This window comes from Penicillium vulpinum, assembly GCF_028829585.1.
Source record: "Penicillium vulpinum strain IBT 29486 chromosome Unknown utg000003l_segment0_segment0, whole genome shotgun sequence".
Taxonomy (NCBI): Eukaryota; Fungi; Ascomycota; class Eurotiomycetes; order Eurotiales; family Aspergillaceae; genus Penicillium; species Penicillium vulpinum.
This window is the reverse complement of record NW_026643243.1, coordinates 7089463-7110598: the sequence shown is the minus strand read 5'-3', so window position 1 is coordinate 7110598 and position 21136 is coordinate 7089463. Positions and strand designations below refer to the sequence as shown.

The 21136-nt window shown below is 48.9% G+C and overlaps 8 protein-coding genes across 8 annotated transcripts; 5 read left to right on the top strand and 3 right to left on the bottom strand.

Moving 5' to 3' along the window:
• Positions 1-263: 263 nt before the first annotated feature.
• Positions 264-959, bottom strand: N7479_007725 (protein SYS1; the record flags this gene model as incomplete). The annotated part of the gene is made up of 2 exons (XM_057255419.1): positions 264-636; positions 715-959. The coding sequence occupies 2 exons, from the start codon at positions 957-959 to the stop codon at positions 264-266; spliced, it is 618 nt and encodes a 205-aa protein (XP_057109281.1).
• Positions 960-1389: 430 nt separating this feature from the next.
• Positions 1390-1866, top strand: N7479_007724 (cytochrome c oxidase subunit 6B family protein; the record flags this gene model as incomplete). Its single annotated transcript, XM_057255418.1, has 2 exons — positions 1390-1620; positions 1744-1866. The coding sequence occupies 2 exons, from the start codon at positions 1390-1392 to the stop codon at positions 1864-1866; spliced, it is 354 nt and encodes a 117-aa protein (XP_057109280.1).
• A 932-nt stretch (positions 1867-2798) lies between these two features.
• On the bottom strand, positions 2799-5604 carry N7479_007723 (putative RNA-binding protein (Nab3); the record flags this gene model as incomplete). Its single annotated transcript, XM_057255417.1, has 6 exons — positions 2799-3340; positions 3405-3625; positions 3678-3724; positions 3772-4185; positions 4265-4425; positions 4485-5604. 6 exons carry the CDS (start codon positions 5602-5604, stop codon positions 2799-2801), a joined length of 2505 nt encoding a protein of 834 aa, XP_057109279.1.
• Positions 5605-6245: 641 nt separating this feature from the next.
• Positions 6246-6918, top strand: N7479_007722 (peptidyl-tRNA hydrolase domain protein; the record flags this gene model as incomplete). The annotated part of the gene is made up of 3 exons (XM_057255416.1): positions 6246-6451; positions 6500-6760; positions 6828-6918. The coding sequence occupies 3 exons, from the start codon at positions 6246-6248 to the stop codon at positions 6916-6918; spliced, it is 558 nt and encodes a 185-aa protein (XP_057109278.1).
• Positions 6919-7064: 146 nt separating this feature from the next.
• On the bottom strand, positions 7065-8304 carry N7479_007721 (snoRNA-binding rRNA-processing protein UTP6; the record flags this gene model as incomplete). Its single annotated transcript, XM_057255415.1, has 2 exons — positions 7065-8159; positions 8215-8304. The coding sequence occupies 2 exons, from the start codon at positions 8302-8304 to the stop codon at positions 7065-7067; spliced, it is 1185 nt and encodes a 394-aa protein (XP_057109277.1).
• A 285-nt stretch (positions 8305-8589) lies between these two features.
• Positions 8590-11909, top strand: N7479_007720 (uncharacterized protein; the record flags this gene model as incomplete). The annotated part of the gene is made up of 7 exons (XM_057255414.1): positions 8590-8628; positions 8688-9234; positions 9300-9426; positions 9629-9713; positions 9768-9813; positions 9865-11678; positions 11751-11909. The coding sequence occupies 7 exons, from the start codon at positions 8590-8592 to the stop codon at positions 11907-11909; spliced, it is 2817 nt and encodes a 938-aa protein (XP_057109276.1).
• A 2125-nt stretch (positions 11910-14034) lies between these two features.
• N7479_007719 (uncharacterized protein) lies at positions 14035-17078 on the top strand (the record flags this gene model as incomplete). Its single annotated transcript, XM_057255413.1, has 4 exons — positions 14035-15547; positions 15881-16177; positions 16259-16878; positions 16935-17078. 4 exons carry the CDS (start codon positions 14035-14037, stop codon positions 17076-17078), a joined length of 2574 nt encoding a protein of 857 aa, XP_057109275.1.
• Positions 17079-17801: 723 nt separating this feature from the next.
• N7479_007718 (cleavage polyadenylation factor subunit CFT2) lies at positions 17802-20873 on the top strand (the record flags this gene model as incomplete). Its single annotated transcript, XM_057255412.1, has 2 exons — positions 17802-17950; positions 18011-20873. 2 exons carry the CDS (start codon positions 17802-17804, stop codon positions 20871-20873), a joined length of 3012 nt encoding a protein of 1003 aa, XP_057109274.1.
• Positions 20874-21136: the final 263 nt, after the last annotated feature.

Sequence of the window (21136 nt, the reverse complement as noted above, 5' to 3'; positions counted from 1 at the left end):
AGAAGAATAGTACAAACCAAGCAAGTATTAATGTAAACAGGTATCGAGCAAATGAATATTGAAAACAATTCCTTCAGAACAAACGCCATCTATACAGATGCAACTGCCGCAAGGGTATACAAAATGGAAGGAATGCATCAAACAGTTCATGGTAGACCGAAGCGCGAGAAGAAAAGAAAAGGGTGTAACAGGGTAACAAAAAGTCATTCATAGCCCCAACAAGGAACATCAGCGATGGGGTGAGGGGGCGGGCAGGCGCGGATTCATACAGCATGCTCGCCCGTGTGCTTCATATCATCCATTTCATATTCTTGCAAGCTGCGTTCTCGACCGCGGCCACGGCCAAAGCTCGACTCCTGCTGGCCATCGCCGTCGGATGCTTGTGACGACGAGCTAGCTTGGGTGCTGCCACCATGTCCACCAAACTTGATAGGCTCAAGCTCCCGTCTTTGGCACGCCCACATTCCAAGGAAAGTCATCATAGCCGCACTGGCGAATTGAAGTCCCCACCAGAGTAGGTTTGAAGGAAGGGAGTGGGAGTACAAAGTAGTGGCAATGAGGTGGATGAAGTGAATCGTCAGAGCAAAATCTGGGACCAGCTTTGAGCGGGATACGAAAATAAGTAAAAATATTACGCTGGATATCCCCGAGGGGAGGTTATAGTTAGCCGCTGATCGGGAATACTGCTTATAATGTTGAACCAGGACAACTCACCTAACAAAGCAATTCAACAACCACACCAACCCCAACATCCATCCAATGGTCGTATCACCGCGCAGGGAGCCCCAGCCGAAGACCAGATCTAGCGAGAATGGTGCGCCGTAGACAACCGTCGTGAACAAGATGAGCACCGTGGCGCAGGCATAGTATGCGAGCTGCAGCAAGAGGATCTTGCGGACAATCTTCAGCGGAGGGAGTTCGGTGCGCGACCCCGCTGGTGGACGCCGGCGCGCGGGCATCAACTAGATATACAAGGGGGTTTCTTGTTACCCTCGTGAATTTCGTTCAAGGTCGAGGTGTCAAGGTGGTCGGAGCTCGAGGCGAGGCTAGCGTGGAGGTGAAGGGAAGGGACCATGCAATGCTATTCGGGAAGATGTTCCAAGTGGACTCCAGAAACAAAAAGTATCCAGTGCTAGAGGCCTCAAAATCATATGTAAATCCCAGAACGTGGGGTGAGCTGCGAGTGAAAAAGGGCCCGGAGATGGAGATCGCCTGCCTGAGATCAATAGTTCTTGGCGGTCACAGGCCCGACCCGCCAACTGAGCACCTGCCGTCACCGACACCTTTTAGCAGCACAACCTGCTACAAAACACAGCATACTCTACTCGTGTGAACCCAACGAGTCAATTCCTCACCTAACCACTCTCCAATAATAATTATCTCCTCAAAATGGGCTGGCTACCTTGGTCTTCCGGCGATTCAAACAAGAACGCTGCCTCCGACGGCGGCCGCATTGCTCCGGACCGAACGAGTCGCGCACGCTGCTGGGAGGGCCGTGATAGCTTTTTCGCCTGTCTTGACAAGAATGATATTCTCGACGGTATTAAAGATGATAAGAAGGCGCGACAGAAGTGCGCGAACGAGGTTGCGGAGTTTGAGGCGGCATGTTCACAAAGCTGGGTACGTACGGTGGGATTTTTGATCGGCTGCTCAGAATTGCCAATTCTTGGCGCTCTAGAGATTGCTCTACGTTATATCGATTTACTGGCAGATTGCTAACTCGAGATTCTTGGTCTCTACTAGGTGAAATACTTCAAGGAAAAGCGTGTGATGGAGTACAACCGGGACAAGACGATTGAGCGCATCCAGAACGAGGATGCGGCCAAGGTGAAGGAGTTGAAGGAGAAAGGCTGGAACTCGAAATAAAAAGCCAGAGACACTTTGTTGGCGACTTTTGTACAATATGTAGCATATCCTCTCTTATCACGTACCTTGATGACCACTCCATTTCAACGGTACATTGCTGGAAGCTGCAAGTCTGAGACGGCTTGCTTGTTCAGTCTTACTATGCATCCACTGCATAAATTAAGCTCTAAGATCGAAGGCTCGCCACTTTTGGATAAGGCTACTTATGTACCTACCAGATATGTCTTGCAGCCTGGTTATTAGGATCTATGAAACAAGACTCGGAAACGACTACCAACCTGAGCATATATGAATTGCAGTGATATTATATAAATAAGAAATGTGTACTAACAGTACTAATATGATAATCTAAACCGCGCTCCGCAGCGTGCCTGAGTGGTCAGAGTAAGATTATTTGCAACCACCTCGAACTGAACTAGACTACTAAAATTAATACCCGTAGGCACTGTGTTTGGACTATCATTGCTTTTATCATCTGCACTGGGAGACCTCGCGTGTCCGGTAGAGTCACACTTGGATGCCAAAGAGAGAGATGTCCACAAGTAATAATATAACCCAAAATATCTAGTGAACATCCGTATTATATCCATGAGGGAGGGGAGGGAATAAATAAACCAGTAGTCACAATGAGCAAGAGTCCAATGGTTGAAAAAACATATCAACTCCATCATAGGTACCGCCTTGCCCTAATATCTACCTAATATCTCGCTGCCTTTGTGACACATGACAAGCAAAAGAGCAAACAGGAAAGAGAAAGGAAACGCCTAGTGTTGCGAGAACTGGGTTTTGGCCAGATAAAAAAAAAGGAACCGAAGCAGAGCACTGAAATCCATCAAATAGGGATGCAAGAACGCCAGGCTCCAAAAAATGAACAATGACGAGATGAACCTTAAGTTCAAATGAGAATGATAGGTAGTAAGAAAGTCGTGAAATCATTGCTTCCATTTAGCCAGGTGCTGCATCAGGTTCTGTACTTGGGGACCGACGGGCCCCTGGCCCTGCTGCTGTTGTCCACCTAGACCTTTGGCCAGGAGCGAAAGCAGTGTTGGATCGGTGATGACGGGTGCATTTACAGGCTGGAGGTTGAAGGGTGCATGGGGGAGGGGTTGCTGTGGGTTGGTTTGCATAGGTGGAGCCCGATGCACGTTGGTCAGGAGACTGGCGAGGTCGGCCGGAGGTGGGTTTGGTGAAGAGAATGGCGACTGAGTAGCAGACACGGGCTGTGAATGGGGAGGTCGCTGGAGTGCCGAGAGGAGAGTTGAAAGGCTGGGACCATCTAGTGAACTAATAAGGTTCGCAATGTTAGGTGGATTTGAAAGCGTAGGCATGCCAGGCGGAGGAACCGGCATGGGCTGTGCTGGAGGGACGATGAAAGTAGAGGGTGCAAATGCGGCCGGGGCTGCTCCTCGCTGCATCGCTTGGGATTGGTGGCTCAAGAGCTCAGCAGACATATTGGGCTCGAGCTCAGGGTAATCTGCGTGAAAAAGAAGAGAGATAAGCAAGGCGTCGATGAACAAGGGAACACAGAATGCGCTTACCAAGGAAGCGGACGTTATCCAATCCAGCGGTTCGATCAAATAGCTGTAGAGGAATCTTCCGAGAGACTTGATTTGGACGGGAAAGGCGAACAACGGCGAGAACACCTTCAATAAACTGTCGATGCACGGCGGCGCCAAGAGGGATCCGTGGACCAAGCACGAGGACATCTACCCGCAATCCACGGTTGCGGAAAGCGTTCTCTACATGAAGAACGAAGTTTCTTCGCAATGTCAGTGACCTTGTCCAAACAGACCTCAATGTATTCAACCCACCTGTCAAGTTCCTCTAGCACGAGGATCTGCACCTCCGGTACATCTCGCTGAGCTCGTCGAGGTACAGGTAAATCCGCTTCACCTTCATAGATACCACGTGGTCTTGGGCTGATGCTACGGTAACGTCGATCTCTGGAATAAGGAGAGCGAGGAGAACGAGGAGAACGGGAGCGCCTTCGCTCGCGGCGATCAAATCTTTCTGGGGTTCTGTCGCGTGATCGATACCCTTCTCTAGACCCCCGAAATGGTCGCGGAGAAGGCGATCGCGGCGGGCGATAATCGTCGCGTCTGCTGCGGTGAGAAGGTTCATCCCGGAAATCGCTAAATGGAAGCCGACTTGGTTCATAGGGCTTAGACCGGTCATATCGATCCGGGCCCCGGGCGTTAGTTCGCCCAGGACCGGCACGGCTGAACTCTGGTGACCGGGAACGACGTGGCGGAAGTGCACGGGAAGTTTCGGGTGTCTGAGTAGGCCGGGTCGATCGCTGAGGTTTTGAAATTTCAAGATCTGGGGACGGTTAGATCTTTCCTTGAGAGAAAGAGTGCTGTTATGGCTTTAAACACTCACGTATCTTCCTGCCCCGCACGACGGCTCCCTGTTCGACGCCGAGAGCCGCATGGCAGGAATTCGCCTCCAGAAACTGTATGAAGCCGTACGCCTGCTTGATCGATATCTGAGCTAGTTTTCCGTACTTATGGAAGATATGGAACATGTCTCGCTTGGTGACTCTTTCAGTAGGGAGGTTGCCTGCACGCGGGAACACCGTCAGATCGACGGAGAGTAGGTTCAAGGGGAACAGCACTGACCAACAAACAACCTAGAGCCGATCGGGAAACGATCCCAAAGACCTTCCGTCACATAGACCCGCTCATCGTGCAGGAACTCGTCATATTTCTTTTGGACCTCTGGACCCCATGGCGCATCATCATCAGAAAGCTTGATAGGTCGACCCTGCTTGTCGACACGGACTTTCCGGGTGGCTACAGAAGGCTCTTGCAAGGGACCCTGGGATTCGGCACCGGTAGATGGGGTTTGCGGGAAGGTGGCAATATGAGGAAGTAGATTGCTGACAGCTGATGTCCCACCAGAAGCAATATTAAAGGAATGAGACTGGTTCGGGGGTTGGATATTACTAGGTTGGGCTGAGTAGGTAGGCGATGTAGTGGCAGCGGTATCATGGGCAGATGGAAGTTGGTGATATGCCGCCTCGTCGTTTGGAGTATAATGGGCCTGAATAGAAGCGTGGCTTTGGGCTTGAGGGTGAGCAGGGATGTCCTGGGATTTGAGGGGCTCGCCAGCGGGTGCTTGGTGGAGAGACGAGTTCTCAGCTGAAGAAACGGTAGTTGTTGCACCAGGGTTGGGATGAGAAAGATTGTCGAGGAGGTTCTGGAAATTGACACCTCCCGTGCTATGCCCCACACTCTCATCAGCAGTTAAGCTGTCCTGCATCCTTGACTGCTCCGGATTGTGGGCATGATCTACTTCACTCCCAGTGGCAAAGCCTTGGGATGCCGGAGCAACCGGAGCAGCGTGGGAATAAGTGGAATCGGGGTGGGAAAAACTTGAGCTGAGATGGCCGGAATTTTCGGACCCCGACGCTGGGTTGGGAGGGTAGTATGCAGAAGCAATCATTTCATTCTGCATCCCACGACTCGGCTGTAAGCCATGAAAACTACCAGCATCTTGGGTCTGACTCGGTCCCCCCTGGATATCCTTTAACTCTCCGTGCAACCATCCATCTTTTGTCTGTGGGACCTGATTATACACCGAGCGTTCATAGGTGGAGGTATCGTTGAAGATGGGGTCCATTTGGTTCTCTAAGACTGGGATATTGGATGGCTCTGGAATATGTAGAGGTCGAGGGCTTTCCGGAGTCAGAGTCTTTCCGCGAAAGTGAAGCGCTTCATCGGGGGGACTGGGCGTCATGTAGACTTCGAGGTGGAGGTAGTTTCATCTACGGAGAAAAAGGGAGATGGTGAAGAAGAGGGACTAGGAATTTTCGTAATCGCAAGCTAAGGTGGGGCGATGAGAAAAAGATGGGTCGGGCTCATCTCTTACCCTAGAGTAAAAGGGGAAAGAGTGAAAAGGAAGAAAAAATAGGCGATGAAGAAGGGAAATAGGGACTAGGTGGGGTTCTAGAAGGTGAGTAAGTGGGAAATATGGGTAAAAAGTTTGTCAGGTGAGCAAGTTGGAGGCGTTGAGATACTGATATGTCTAGTATCACGAGGGTATATTAGTTTTTTTTTTTTTTTCTTTTTTTCTATATTTTTGATCAAAAGAATACATGTAAATTCCAAATTCATGTACAAAGTAGAGGCAATGGTTGATGTAACCACTATAACTATATAACTTATATAACATAGATATCACTACATCATCATCTTATATACTCATACTAACTTTACTCTAACACTTTATATTGTAATCACTCTAATCACCATGTCGAATTACAGCCCTGGAGTCAAAAAATAAAAGCTTCTAATTACGTACGCTAAGCGGGGCCAGAGTGCCTTTTATTTTTGGGGATTTTTAATTAGCCACTCCACCTCTTCTGGACTTCAAGAGATATGTATTCTCAATTGCGTGTACACTGCTTTCGAGTGTCCTTGAGAAGATTTACCTCTCAAGTTGATCAAGATGTACAACTAGCCAGGGATTGGCTCAAAACCTTCAATTCCAAGACCATTCCCCGCAACATCTGTGAGGTCTCTTTCAGTCGGTCTAGCGGTCCGGGCGGGCAAAATGTGAACAAGTCAGTGGCTCCACTTGATCGGTAGTTCTCCGGACTGAATGTTGCAATACTAATCGGGAAATGAAATAGGGTCAACTCCAAGGCCACTTTGAAAGTCCCATTGGATGCATTGCTGCCCTTGGTGCCCCGTCTAATGCACCATCCACTACGCACTTCCCGATATGCCGCCGAAAGAACTCAATGTCTAGTCATCCAATCGGACGAGGAGCGAAAACAGTCTAATAATGTGGAATCCTGCTTTGACAAGCTCCATCAGTTATTGAAGAGCTCGGCCAATGAAGTGATTCCTGGGGAAACATCCCAAGCGCAAAGAGATCGCGTGCGAAAGTTGTATGTTTACATGTCCTCTTTCCATGGACGCAATCGAGCAAATCTAACAGGGCAAACAAAAACATAGACAAAAGGCTCAAAATGAGACTCGGATTAAAGACAAGAAACAACACAGCGACAAGAAAAGTAGTCGCCGGGGAAGCAAATACGATGATTGATCATGATCATTCAAACCGCCCGATAATAGTATAGGGACAACCTTGGAAGGGGACAACCTTGGAAGTTCGCCAGTGAAACCTGAATTTTGATGATATCCGATCAACGCCTAAGTGCTAAGTACAAATACTTGGGTATGCTATGTATACTATTCCTGTGCCGCGCGCTCCGCATTGCGGACAGTAGCCGCAATAACCTTCTGCAACGAAGGATCCAGGTCCTCTGTTGCTTGAACAGGTTGAAGCCAATTGATAACTTGGCGGGCAAGATCCTTGCCCATGGGATACTCCCTGAGGCGGGCAAGCGAGCTACCAAGCGCCCGTGGGAATTCAGCTGAAGTGGAGGGGATTCCAGCGGTCGGGAACTTGATGTAGCAAATCTGGGTCCGTGGGCTAGAAGGCTTGTTGGCGCGCATCGTCTCAATCACATGTTCCAAAATCTTGCGAAGACAAGGCACGTCCTGGAATTCCCAAACCATATCAAAGAACTCCTGACCGAACCGATCATCGTGATTGAAGTGCTTTGTGGCAGTATCAAAGATGGCGAGCGGGATGGCACCGCTCAGAGCAGGTGTGGAGTTCATGTTTTGCAGTGCAACCTGGTCTACTTCTCCGTCCACTCCTGCGCTGGGGTTGATGTCCTCAGCTGTGAGTTTTGGGAGCGCAATCATGTCGGCATCGGTGTCATCGATCTCGGCTTGAATCGGCTCGGGCTTCTGGTTCTCCTCACCAAGACCAAGAATCCGTTGGCGAGCAACCAGCTTTGCAATGTAAATCAATTCTAGCTTTGCATATTGAATCCAAATTGTCCTCGCGCTCTTGCAGAACCGTAGACCGCGCTGCATGTAACTCCGAGCCTGTGTCATATCTCCGTGGTCATCGAGGAAGTGCTTAGCGGCATAGACCCATAAGTCGGCGCTGGTAGGGTGTAGTCGCAGAGCATCGGTGAAAATCATCTGGAGCTTTTTGTGTGCCTTTTGTTTGCGGGCATATTCGATGTACTGGACCCAGAGGTTGATATCGCCGTGGAACTTGCGTGTAGCTCGGTCGAGAACGAAGAAAATGCGTCGCTGGCCGTTGAATCCTGCCGACCGAATCCCAAGTCGCTTCACACGCTTCTTTCGCAGCACATCGAGGTTCATTTCGTATTCAGCATAGCGCACAAAATCCACCGGCTGTGCACCACGCGCATTGAGCTTGTGCTCAAAATCAGATCGTTTTTTTACGATTGAGGAAATTTCATCCTAATTATGCTGATCAGCTGTCATTCTGATGGAAGAACTCCGCCTTGCGGCATACCTTCGTGAAAATCCCCTTGCGCTCATATTCCTTGAGCTCAGGCACTGACTTCTCGAGGAAGAATCGAGCCTTATCTGTTGCGGCAGACATGATTGCTGGTCACTGAGGAGGTTAAAAAAAAAGTCGGCATCCCGCATTGAAAAAACACCGATCAGCCCCAGGGTGCGCTTAGCCGAATTGGGTTAGCGTAAATGAGGGTCAGAACCACCGAGGGATCCGGAAGTTGTTTTCATTTCCCTCAGGGGCCATTTGCTCATGCCATCTACTTGTTTTAAGTCATTCTCTCTTTAGTTCTTTTTCTTGACGTTCTTTACTTTCTCGATTCTTTTTTTTTAATCCTATAGGCGCAGAGATTTCCTTTCCCTCTGTGCCACCATGGCTCCCCGATATAAGGACGGAGAAGCCGTGGTTGCCGTAAGTTCTAAAGCGCCATCGAATGCGGATCAAACGCCACTGACTTGATATATTTGTAGATCAACGGCAAATGGGTCTCCTGGACTCACACGGTTTTCGCATATGCTGCTTTTATAAGCGCGTTGATTGTTGGCGTTGCTTTGCACTACCACAAGATCGTTCAAAATGAATATTACGGCTACCCCATTGAATGGTTCCCCTCCGTGTCTGCGACCATCGGTGACCGATATCCCGAACGGTCCTTTTTCCAGGTCTTCATTGCTATTACCTCTGGTCCTCGTTTTGCCCTCGTGTTCCTGTGGTACATCCTCACTTCGCGTCCGAACTCGACCTTACCAAAAGTGGTTGCCGGCGTAGGCGTCTTCCGGACATTGACATGCGGTGGTTGGACCTATGTCACATCTACCGATGACCATGACTGGCATGACATCTTCATGATCTCGTACCTGGTGGCCACCTTGCCGTGGACCCTGGGTTGTCTCGCGCTCAGCCCGAACAACCGCCGTGCTATCAAGTACCGTAAAATCATGGCCAGCTTGTTCTTTGGAACTTTGGTCCCGTTGATCTACTATTTCATTCAGCACAAGGTCCACAAAGTTCCTGGTGGTGAGTATTTCCCTTTTTGGGCATCCATCTCAAGGTTACCACATGCTAATCAGTCAAATCTTTAGCCTACACTAAGTATGCATTCTTTGAATGGTCCCTAATCCTGTTCGATGTCGGTTTCGATGCTATCACAGCTCTTGACTTTGAGAGCTTCGAACTGGTGGTGAGGGATGTTAAAGGTGTTAGCAGAGGGTATGTACCGTGGCTTCCAAAATGAGTCTGCCCGAATCGAATGTATACTGCCAAAGGCTCTATTGGTTTTGAACAAAGAACACAATGTCTAAGTTTATGCTCGTTAGGCAAATGAAAACGAATGTGGATTCTGTCTTGGAAAAAGAGTGTGTACAATCCCATAACCAACTACCACTATCCCAGAAATTAACCAAGTGCGTAGGAAGGGCAAACCTGTGGGCAACACCTTTGGCGAAGGCTTCTTTTGGACTGAGATTATTGATGCTGCCTCAGATGTCTACAATGGGGTAAATTATACCAGTCGATCATTGGTCTCCTGCGTCACTGACAGTGGATTGTAGTTTATTTTCTGGACCATCGTGACTGCTCTGCCTGTCCTTGTCTGGTGTAAGTGAAACCCATTCCCTGGTATGGATGGACCTTGTCTGATCTTGATAGACTTCCCTCTTTGGCACATGGGTATCTCCGGCTATGAAGTTGCCATTGTTTGCTGCACATCCCCATTGCTCTACGTTATCCCATCCTTGCGATATGCAGCAGTGAAGAATATTCGCCTTCTTCACCTCATTTCGCTCGTTGGCCTTCTTGGATACAAGTTCCAGGATCCCGCCAACCGTCTCTTTGTGACTGGGTTCGCTCTTTCTACTACTTGTGCAGCATGGACCGCTAGCTTCTTTTCAGAGAGGGCCAATTCCCCTCGTCTGGAAACCCGTATCATGGCTTGGGGAATCGGTCTGATCATGTCCGTCGTTGCCAAGTTCGCATGCAAGACCAACAACCCCCTTTGGCCGATTGTTCACGCCGAGAATGGTGGTTGGAACAAAACTGGAATCTTCATTGCTCTGTTCGCTGTGTTGAGATCCCAGAGAGGCTCAAACACGAGCGGGGGTGATTACTTACCAACAGGTGGCAAAAAGGGCTCGTCCGGTCTTGCTGCTGTCGGATTTGGCGGTCTGATGTTCGCCATCGTATCGCTTCTGACCGACTCGAGTACCATGATCTCGTGGGTCTGGGACGGATACCCAGTGCGTGGACCTATCGCAGCTCCCCACGGTGCTCTGACGATCTTCGCAATGGGAGCCGGCCTTGTGTATGGCATCTTCCATCCTGGAATCGCAGGAAGCTGGACTGCCTTCGGTGTCGGTTCCATCGGTGCTGCTCTTCTTACTTGCTACCACCACTGGACTGGATTCTACGGTGCCCTCGTTTTTGCGTTCTATATCATGGCCGTTGCTCCGGTTCTGATTGTATCCAGCGTTCGTCACTCTCCTGCGAGCACGTTCGGCCTCGGATTCATCGTATATGTAGTCCTCTTGCTCTTCCACGTCTGGGTTGTCGCCTATGCCTTCGTGCCCGGTGGCCCATTCCTTCGTGAACACACTGACTGGCTCATGACCACTACAATGCTGTCCATTGGTGCAGGAGTCTTCTCTGCGGCGACCTCGAACTCGACTCGCTCCCGCAAGGCTCATAAGCCTGTCAACCCCAACAGCAAGAGACAGCGATCGTACTATATCTACATTCTTGCTGCGCTACAGCTGCTTTCCGTGTCTGTCGCTTACCTGCGCTTCCCGACCAATGACTATACCCCTCATCACAAGGAGGACAAGGTTGTGACTGCTGGTATCTGGACTATCCACTTCGGCCTCGACAACAACATGTGGTCATCCGAACGCCGCATGCGCGATGTCATTAGCGAGCTTGAGCTGGATGTGATTGGTTTCCTCGAATCCGACAACCAGCGTATCATCATGGGTAACAGAGACGTCACCCAGTTCATCGCGGAGGATCTTGGCTACTACACTGACTTCGGCCCTGGTCCCAACAAGCACACCTGGGGCTCCGCCTTGCTGTCCAAGTTCCCCATCGTCAACTCTACCCACCACCTTCTCCCCTCGCCTGTGGGTGAGCTGGCACCTGCAATCCACGCCACACTCGATATGTACGGTGAGATGGTTGATGTTGTTGTGTTCCACTCCGGACAGGAAGAGGACCCCGAGGACCGCCGCTTGCAGAGCGAGTATCTGTCAAAGCTGATGGGCGACTCCCCGCGTCCCCTCATCCTGTTGAGTTACCTTGTCACCAAGCCGCTCGAGGGTAACTACAACACCTATGTGAGCGAGCGTAGTCAAATGAAGGATATCGATCCTACCGACTGGGATAGATGGTGCGAGTATCTTCTCTTCAAGAAGCTGCACCGCACTGGCTACGCCAGAATCAGTCGTGATACTATCACAGACACGGAGATCCAGGTAAGTAATGTTTTTTTTTCTTCTTTTTTTCCCCCCACGCGTGCTTAATTTCTGACTTGTTTCGTGATATAGGTTGGAAAATTCGTCATTGGTGAGCCCGAACCCGAAAATGAGATGCGTATCCCAGAGGAGATGGTCCCCGTTGGCCGCCGCTTCCCTGCCTTGTTCCGCGGCCAGGGAGTGCGCGGACACCGCTACCACGTCTTCGACGAGCCCAGATACTGGCAGTAGACTGTCTGTCTGGATGAGATGCGTGAATACGATTCGTTGCGCAAAAGTCTGCTTAAAGAAGATTAAATTTGATGAGTCTGCCATATCGTGACATAATTAAGGACTAAAGTGGATGAGGTAGACATTCCACTATCCTTGAGCCTGCCAACATATCTAGCCTGTTCGAATGATGAGAGTTTTTTTTTGTTTATTGTTTTCCTATTTTACTGTGTTTGCTTCTGACTCCTGCTCCTCGACCTCCTTCTACATAGTCGTACATTGCATGGCGCGAGAGATTGAAATTTAGTCCATTCTATCCCGTATGGTGCATAGCACCGGAGACCTTTTAATTATGTTATGTGGCTCTGTATCCTCTTCTCAAAGGATAGCCGATCATCTGTACACTGTCCCCAATCTTCTTTCAGTGGCGCCAGGGGATTTTCTCCCTTGCTTTGATACCTCTGCCAACTAGAAACCGAAAGCGATGTGAAAACAAACAAATGAAATATTGGCAGCCATATTCGCAGTCTCGTTTGGAATGTAGGAATCCTAACAAGAACCGGATCGATAGTTCATGAGACGTCATCTCCTTCAACACCAGGACATTTCTCTTTGTGTCACGATGCTGGAATGATCCACGCCATCCCAAACTCAAAGATATGTAAGCCGGCGTTTCGCTATCTATCTGGACGGTAATTTGGGGATATCCTTTGTCCTGTGCTGACAAGCGTTCGCTAATAATAGCCCTGATCATGACCAAAGCCAGTTTGGATTCAACTCAGTCAATCAGATTAATCCAATTGATGGAAGATAACACGCTTTTTGTCCATCTCAGGTCCATCTTGCTCTTCGGCATTTGACATAGGAGCCATCAAGTATTCAGCACAGGAAAAGGACAGCAGATTGCTCCGTAGCATGCCTGCATTCCAGTAACCAAGGCGATTGCTCGATTCTAACAAACAGGCTCTTCATCTATGGCCGCACAAATTCATCATCCTCAAAGCTCTTTGTGTCGTTCTGGTCAGATTCTAGTGCCAGATCTAGACGGGGAAATACATTTCGCTTTGTTTTGGTGGCACATTCGTGATAGGAAATGAGGGGGACCATTGCCAAATCTAGACATGAACTAGGTTTAATCCCACCTAGTCGGCTCTTTTGCTTCTCGGTGGAAATGGCTGGCTGATATCCCCATTTGAAAGCAAGCTCTAACCAAGCTCTTCGTAATTCCCTATTTCTCAGTGTGTCCGAACCTGTCGAATGTGCTAGAATAATATGTACTTGATTAGATACCAAACATGAAGATCGGGATGGACCTCTCGTTTCCGACCACACCATCTGAGTTCGAAAACGAGGTATATTCTGTTTCTGGCATTGATATTCTAGGAATTACTCTCATTCTCTTTGATATGATTATTTCTAAATTAAACATCGATTCTTGGTACTGTTTTGCTTCCTGTGGTTCCTGGCCTTGTTCATTGTTTTTCATGTGCCGTTCAAAGTCCGATCATACACCTGTTTTTTTTGTTTGAGCTGCCCGACTTTGGTAGATTGGATTCCATAGTCTGCTAATTTTCACAAACTAGTATTGATTTTCTACGGTCCCTCGGAACTTTGATTTGAGGTGAAGGGATGCCTACAGCGTGAATAATGTCTGAAACTCATGCAAGTGCTGCAAAACAGCTGTTAGCAACGCTGAGTGGTTCGAACTAAAGCTACCTCCGGTTGCAAGAAGTGGAATTTTGTATCAAGATCCACCGGAAGCACTCTTTGTCGAGACCCTCGACATATCTGCAATAAGCGGGGCGCCGTCAACAAAGAAAATGCCTCGAAAAAGATATTTTTAATTCTCTTTGTGTTGATAAATATTTGCATGTTTCTTCGTTGCTCTCTGATCGTGCTTTGTCTGCTGACATGAATAGGTGACCTGTCTCTATCTTCTATTAAAATACAGCCAGCATGTCCAAATTTATCTTCGACCACGAACACAACAACGACTTTCTTGACTTGGATCTCCTACCACTAGACCGATCATCATCATTATAGCAGTAGCAACCGATAATAAGTATGGTCCTCGTGCTTTCATCTTTCACATTCTCTGGCTAACAAATGAAACTAAGACCGGAAGGCCATCAATCAACTAGGAAAAATGGTAACAACACGAGGAATGGCTATGGGCACTGGGCCAAAGGTCAAGCCTCCCCCGGCTAAACCTTCTGAGGCTGAGAAAGCTGCAAAAGCCGCCAGAATCAAGGCTAAAAGGGAGGAAAAGAAGGCCGAGAGGGCTGCAACGAAGGCCTTAAATGATGCGAAGAAGGCTGCTGCGAAGGCCGACAAGGACGCAGAGAAGGCTGCTGCAAAGGCCAAGAAAGATGCAGAGAAGGCTGCGAAAGCCGCAAATACCAAAAATAGCGCAAAACGCACAGTTGCTGCTAAGACCAAAGCTACGAAAGCCATCAAAGTTACTAAAGCCGCCAAAGTTACTAAGGCCGTCAAAACCACCAAAACCACCAAAAAGGCGAAGGCCGCAAATAAAAGAGCCAGGGCAGCTACCGTAGAAGCTCCAGCAAATCAACATGATGAAGATGAGGATGAAGATGAAGAAGAAGACAAGGGAGATCACCATGAGCCACAGGCCAAAAGGCGCAAGATTGCAAATCCGGCCCATGAAAGACTTTATGGGGCAATCGGCCCCCCCAAACCAAGACCGGCTTTCGAAATTGGGAAATGGGACTACATGAGGAAAACGGATATCCCGGGGGCTGTGGTGAACAAAGATAACAGATCTCTACCGCACATCTGGATTGGAGGCTCCGCACCGCAGCCTCGTTGGGTTGTCACTCAAAGCGAAACCATAGGAGCCCCTCGCAAACAATATACCTCAAATACCAAGTCCACGAGGAGAGAGATTGGAGATTTGCAATGGACATTTGAAGAAGGTGACTTCCAGAAATGGACTGGGCTGGAATACCCAGCTCTTTATGAAATTGCATACTTGTGCCTCGAATCTACGCTAGTTGATACGGAGATCCGAGAGCAGATTTATGATTCCCTAGCCGAGGGCCTCTTGCCCAAGGATGTGACCATTGGGAACACATGGTACCCAGCTCTGCCGCCAGTACCCATCACAAGGTACTTTACAGCAGGAAGCTCCAGACAAACTAGTCGAAAATCAAGTAACGCGGTTACGGGCTTTTACTTCAATGACTATCAGCGTCCAAACATGGCAGTCCGACCATATATTGATCGCCACGTGCCGCCACCACCCCGTGCCGCAGCTGCCAATATCTATGATCGACCCAGATTAGAGAATTGGCCAGCTGCCCCGCGCTCTGCAAGTCCGGATGTGGAAAGCGAGCGGGGCAGCGAAGAAAGCCAGTCAGTCAAGTCCAGGAACCCGTCTGTGACTGAGGAGGCTATGGACCGAAATGAAGAGGGCGTTTACTCGGAACCGACAACCCCAACATCTCTTATGAATGAACAGAACAATGAGCAAGACGGCGAGCTGGACAGCGATCAGGAGGGCGAAGAAAGTCAGTCAGCCGGGTCCAGGAGGGCGTCTGTGAGCGGGGAGTCTGACCTTGAACAAGATCAAGAGGGCACTTACTCAGAACCGACAACTCCTCCACCTCTTGAAGACATCGAGAAAACTGCACAAACCGGTGAGTACATATGTGTTTAGTTTGCCGTGCGTCTTCCCGTTCTCTGCATGTTCCTTTGTTTTCTTCTGTATCCATTCAAGTTGATCGGATGATTCAACTATGGGTGTACCTATCCTCTGAATGGTGTGTGAGTGTGTCAAGGGCACTGTGAAACACAATGAGATACATAGAAGAAGTTCAATTCAAGGCGTCTAGGTCGAGTCCTTTGATGGGTTATCACGTTTCCGGAGAAGAGGATGGCTGATCACTTTGCCTTTGTTCATTGTTCATTCCTCTTTCCATGTTGCATATTAAAGGGTCTATTCGGACAATACACTGACTTATATGCTCCAGATACAATCTCGGAAGATGGTTCAATATTTGGTGACGGCAATGACTATGATAATGACGTTCGGGCTGAACCCAACTCAGCTCGAGACTCTCAAGAACCTAACAGTCCTTTCTCTGGCTCCGGCTCCGACAGCGAGGTCAGCGCTTCTTCCAAAACCAGTGAGCCTAGAAAGTTCAAAGCCGCTGACGATAATAGCGCCCAATCGACGAATAGCCTGTACCCAGTATCCCATGATGGGCATGACGGGCTCTTCAGCCCTGGACAGATTGATAGATATTATAGTGAGAGGAACACCGTTTGTAAGTCTCTTTTTCAGTGAAATATTCTCAACTGTTTGATTATCTGTCACCCTAGTCAATGATGCTAATGTTTGGTTGAAGTTGAGCAGGAAAGGTTAGGCGGGCTTGAACATCACGAAGCATTAGAGCGAAAGAGCCAAGCACAGCTGTCTTCAAATCCTGGAAAGGAGAGGCTTACTTCCATCGATGCCCGTCTCTTACAAGAGGCGAAGGAAAAAAATCATGAAATGAGAGAGCTTACAGAGTCAAGTAAACGAATGCGGGCGGAGTCGCCATCAACACGATCACCACCTGCGACTCGAAGGAAGACAGCGGCTGAGACCAGGGTGGATGAGACTATGTCGTTCGTAGGACAAGAAAAGCGAGATGAAATGAGAGCAGCTGCAGCAGAGAAAGTATCAGACAGACCACCAGTGGCACTATTGAAGAAGACTACAGGAACTCGGGCTGGTGCACGACAGGCGGACGCACCTAGTCCTGAGATTCTGCCTAATCTGCAAGATGGGTTCCTGGAACAGACTAAGGCATATCTCAATGATCCAATTCAGCGGAGGAAACATTTCCCTGACCCTATTGCTGTCCGCCGGGCCAGAGTGTGGGCAGGAGAGGAATTGGTGGGCCATGAGATCAAACCCACAGTCGACGCTACGCTACCCCCTTGGGCTGAAATTCATCGGCCTTTCAGTCAATGGAAGGATCCGGTAAGTTGCCTCATCCTTTGAGCTTTTTGAGAACCACGCTGATAATAATCGATTAGATTGGGATAACCCCTGCCCCCGCGGCGCGCACAAAGGTCTCGAGATCGAAAAAACGGAACAAGGGACAAGGTAAGAGACGGCCAAAGCCAGCATCTGCAAAAGAGCAGTCAATCAGTTCAGCCCGGTGGTCTTCGTTTAATTAAGAATGCTGTGTGTCTCCATAGTTGAGTAGTTGATGTTAGGATGTTCCTATGGTTGGATGGTCGTTTAATCAGAGTTATATAGATTCGGAGTTTGGGATGTCTATGCCTTTTTATTTGATTTTGTTGGGGGGTTTTTTATATTTTATATATTGATTTCATTGTCATAATCATTCTGATGAGCAGTCATTATAACAATAGTGGGTTGAAGCGAAGCATGTATGTTGTCCAACGTAGTTAGAAGAGACCTTGCGAGGATAATAATTCCAAGATTGTCAGCCTTCATATTGTCCCTTGAACCGAATAGAATACGGCATAGTCGCAATGAAATATGTACTTGATTGCATGGTACTCATATAAATGCCAGAAGCCAATATAGAAGACAGAATTTGAAAAAATATCCACAGCTAGGTGAATGGTAGGTAAAAAATCTCTTAAAGTTGTTAAGTGAAGGACTTGGTCTATACAATAGGTTCTACTTCGTACGGCATCGATATTGCTGGATGTCACGTGCAAACCGAACAAACAGCTCACCCGCCATCTGGTTACCTCTTGTCTTTGTTCGAGAAAGTCGGATCAATTTGACACCCTGGGATAATGGATTAATCTCGGAATTGACTAAAGATCTCGAGGCATAAAGCTGCATTGATCGTGACCGATCTGTCGTCGCTTGTCCAGAACAATCGCGGTTACTAGGTTTGCCGTCTGTAACAGCAGACTCTCACGATGTTCACTTTCACTCCCCTCCTTGGCGCCCAATCGTCATCTTCGAGGGCTTCACAATCTATCCTGGAGCTTGATGGAGGTATCAAGATCCTAGTGGACGTTGGCTGGGATGATAAGTTTAATACCCTTGATTTAGCGGAACTTGAGAAGTGAGCATGCGATCAACGCGTTTCCTTGTTTGAATTCAGATGAGCTAACATTATCGGTAGGCACATCCCTACAATTTCTCTCATTCTCTTGACGCACGCGACACCGGCACATATAGGCGCTCTAGTCCATTGCTGCCGAACATTTCCCCTCTTCAAGCAAATCCCAATCTATGCCACGAATCCCGTCGTCGCTTTCGGCCGTACTCTCCTACAAGACCTTTATGCCTCCGCTCCGCTTGCTGCCACATTCCTACCGAAGGCTTCTGTTTCAGAGCCAGGCGCATCGTCAGCAGGATCTGCGACTGTGTCAGGTGGAGATACCGAAGCCGCTGGCAGCACAAGCCGAATCCTTCTTCCATCGCCGACAGCGGAGGAAATTTCTCGATACTTTTCTCTCATTAATCCACTCAAATATTCCCAACCTCACCAACCGCACTCATCGCCTTTCTCCCCGCCGTTGAACGGGCTTACTCTCACAGCCTACAATGCCGGTCACACCGTCGGTGGAACGATATGGCATATTCAGCACGGGTTGGAATCTATCGTCTATGCAGTGGATTGGAACCAAGCTCGTGAGAGTGTGGTTGCGGGTGCTGCGTGGTTCGGTGGATCTGGTGCTAGTGGAGCAGAAGTCATCGAACAGTTGCGGAAACCCACAGCCTTGATCTGCAGTACAAAGGGAGGCGATAAGCTGGCACTTTCGGGAGGCCGGAAAAAGCGAGACGATCTCCTCCTCGACATGATCCGAAGTAGCCTTGCGAAAGGTGGAACAGTCCTCATCCCGACAGACACAAGTGCGCGAGTTCTTGAACTGGCCTACGCACTAGAACATTCTTGGCGCGATGCCTCGAACGGCGATAAGGAGGATGTTCTTCAGGGAGCCGGGTTATATCTGGCTGGCAAGAAGGTTACCAATACAATCCGACTCGCCCGAAGTATGCTGGAATGGATGGACGAGAACATTGTTCGCGAATTTGAAGCGGCGGAAAGCACAGATGTCACGAATGGGCCAAGGGCGAGCGGACAGGATAAGAGCTCTAATAAGGGCGGGGGACCGTTCACTTTCAAACATCTCAAGATCATTGAGCGCAAGAAGCGACTTGAGAAGCTCCTGGCAGAACCCGGACCTAAAGTAATTCTTGCCTCAGATACCTCATTGGACTGGGGCTTCTCAAAGGATGCACTTCGACAAGTGGCCGAAGGACCGAACAATCTGCTATTACTGACAGAGTCCTTCCGCCAAGACATGAAGACTCAAGAATCGAAACCATCACAGAGTTCGCCAACAATTGGAAGCATGATTTGGCAGTGGTACGAGGAACGAAGAGATGGTGTGGCTCTAGAGAAAGGATCGGATGGCGAACACATCGAACAAGTCCACAGCGGTGGACGAGAATTGTCTTGGACAGATGTACAGCGAGTCCGTCTCGATACCGGGGAGAATTTAATATACCAGCAGTATCTTGCGACTAAGCGCCAACTTCAAGACACATCTCAAACACTTGGCCAAAAAACTCTTGAAACTGCCGTGGATGCCCTCGATGATGGATCGAGCTCTACTTCCTCTGAGGATTCGGATCCTGAACACCAGGGTCGCGCTCTGAATTTCTCGGCTTCACTTGCACACGCTACTCGAAGCAAACTTGCTGTCAGCGACGAAGACCTGGGCATCAACATCCTTCTTCGTCGAAAGAACGTTTATGATTACGATGTGCGTGGCAAGAAGGGCCGCGAGCGCATGTTCCCTTACGTGGCACCGAGAAAGAAGGGAGACGAATATGGAGAATTCATTCGCCCAGAGGAGTATCTCCGAGCAGAGGAACGCGAAGAGATTGATATGCAACAACGGCGTACCGATGCCGAGACTAAATTGGGCCAAAAACGACGATGGGATGATGCCGCCGGCCCACATGGGCGCAAGTTGTCCGGTGATGCAGCAGGACAGAAGCGCCCTCACATTGATGGAAAGAAGATTGACGATGATGATCTCAGCCTTGCCTCCGATGGCGAAGATGCCGATGTAGCTGCGGAGTCCGAAGACGAAGCAGAAGGCCAGTCATTCGAAGGCCCTGCAAAGGTTATTTACCATAACCAGACAATCACTATCAACGCTAGGATTGCATTTATCGACTTCATGGGCTTGCATGACAAGCGTAGCTTGGAGATGTTAATTCCACTTATCCAACCTCAAAAATTGATTCTAGTTGGTGGTATGAAGGAAGAGACGTCAGCATTGGCAACCGAATGCCAGAAACTACTGACAGTCAAGCTCGGCGCTACAAGTTCTGGCCCTGTGTCTGACTCAGCCGCCATTATCTTCACTCCGGCAAACGGCGAAGTCATCGATGCAAGCGTCGACACAAATGCCTGGATGGTCAAGCTGAGCAACACGCTCGTCCGACGCTTGAATTGGCAGCACGTTCGCAGCCTCGGCGTCGTTGCTCTCACGGCACAATTGCGAGGACCAGAGCCCGTCACCACCGATATTGGGGATGTTGAAATGGCAGGCAAGAAGATGAAGCAGCTGAAAGACGAAGCAGCCTCTTCCGCTGTTGCCCCGACGTTGGAACAAGCAGACACTAAAATAATTGACAAGGTCGAGGTCTATCCTTTACTTGACACTCTACCAGCTAGCATGGCCGCGGGAACCAGATCTATGGCTCGCCCTCTTCATGTCGGTGACTTGCGATTGGCTGATCTTCGCAAGCTGATGCAATCCGCCGGTCACACTGCCGAGTTCCGAGGCGAGGGAACGCTTCTCATTGACAAGTCCGTAGCTGTGCGCAAATCTGGAACGGGCAAGATCGAAATTGAAGCAACGGCGCAGTCTTCACTGGGTCGGCCTGCGGGTCGTGGAATAGGGAGCTTCCTTGCTGTCAAAAAGAAAATCTACGAGGGCCTGGCTGTTGTTGCAGGCAACTAAGGCCATACATGTGGCATGTATTTCTTTATTTTTCCAGTGTACAACTTCATGATCAACAAAGCCTCCATAGCCACTTCTTTCTTCCCAACACTAAGAGGTTTATAATAAAACAATCTTTCTTCTAATAGTTCACCCAAGTTAATTTCACAGGTAGTATTTATTGTATTCTATTCAAAACCAACATCGTCATCAACGTACGTTTTTAACCCGAAACTAATATGACCCATTTCTAAATGCTCGAATCTTTAAACAAGTATGAGTAT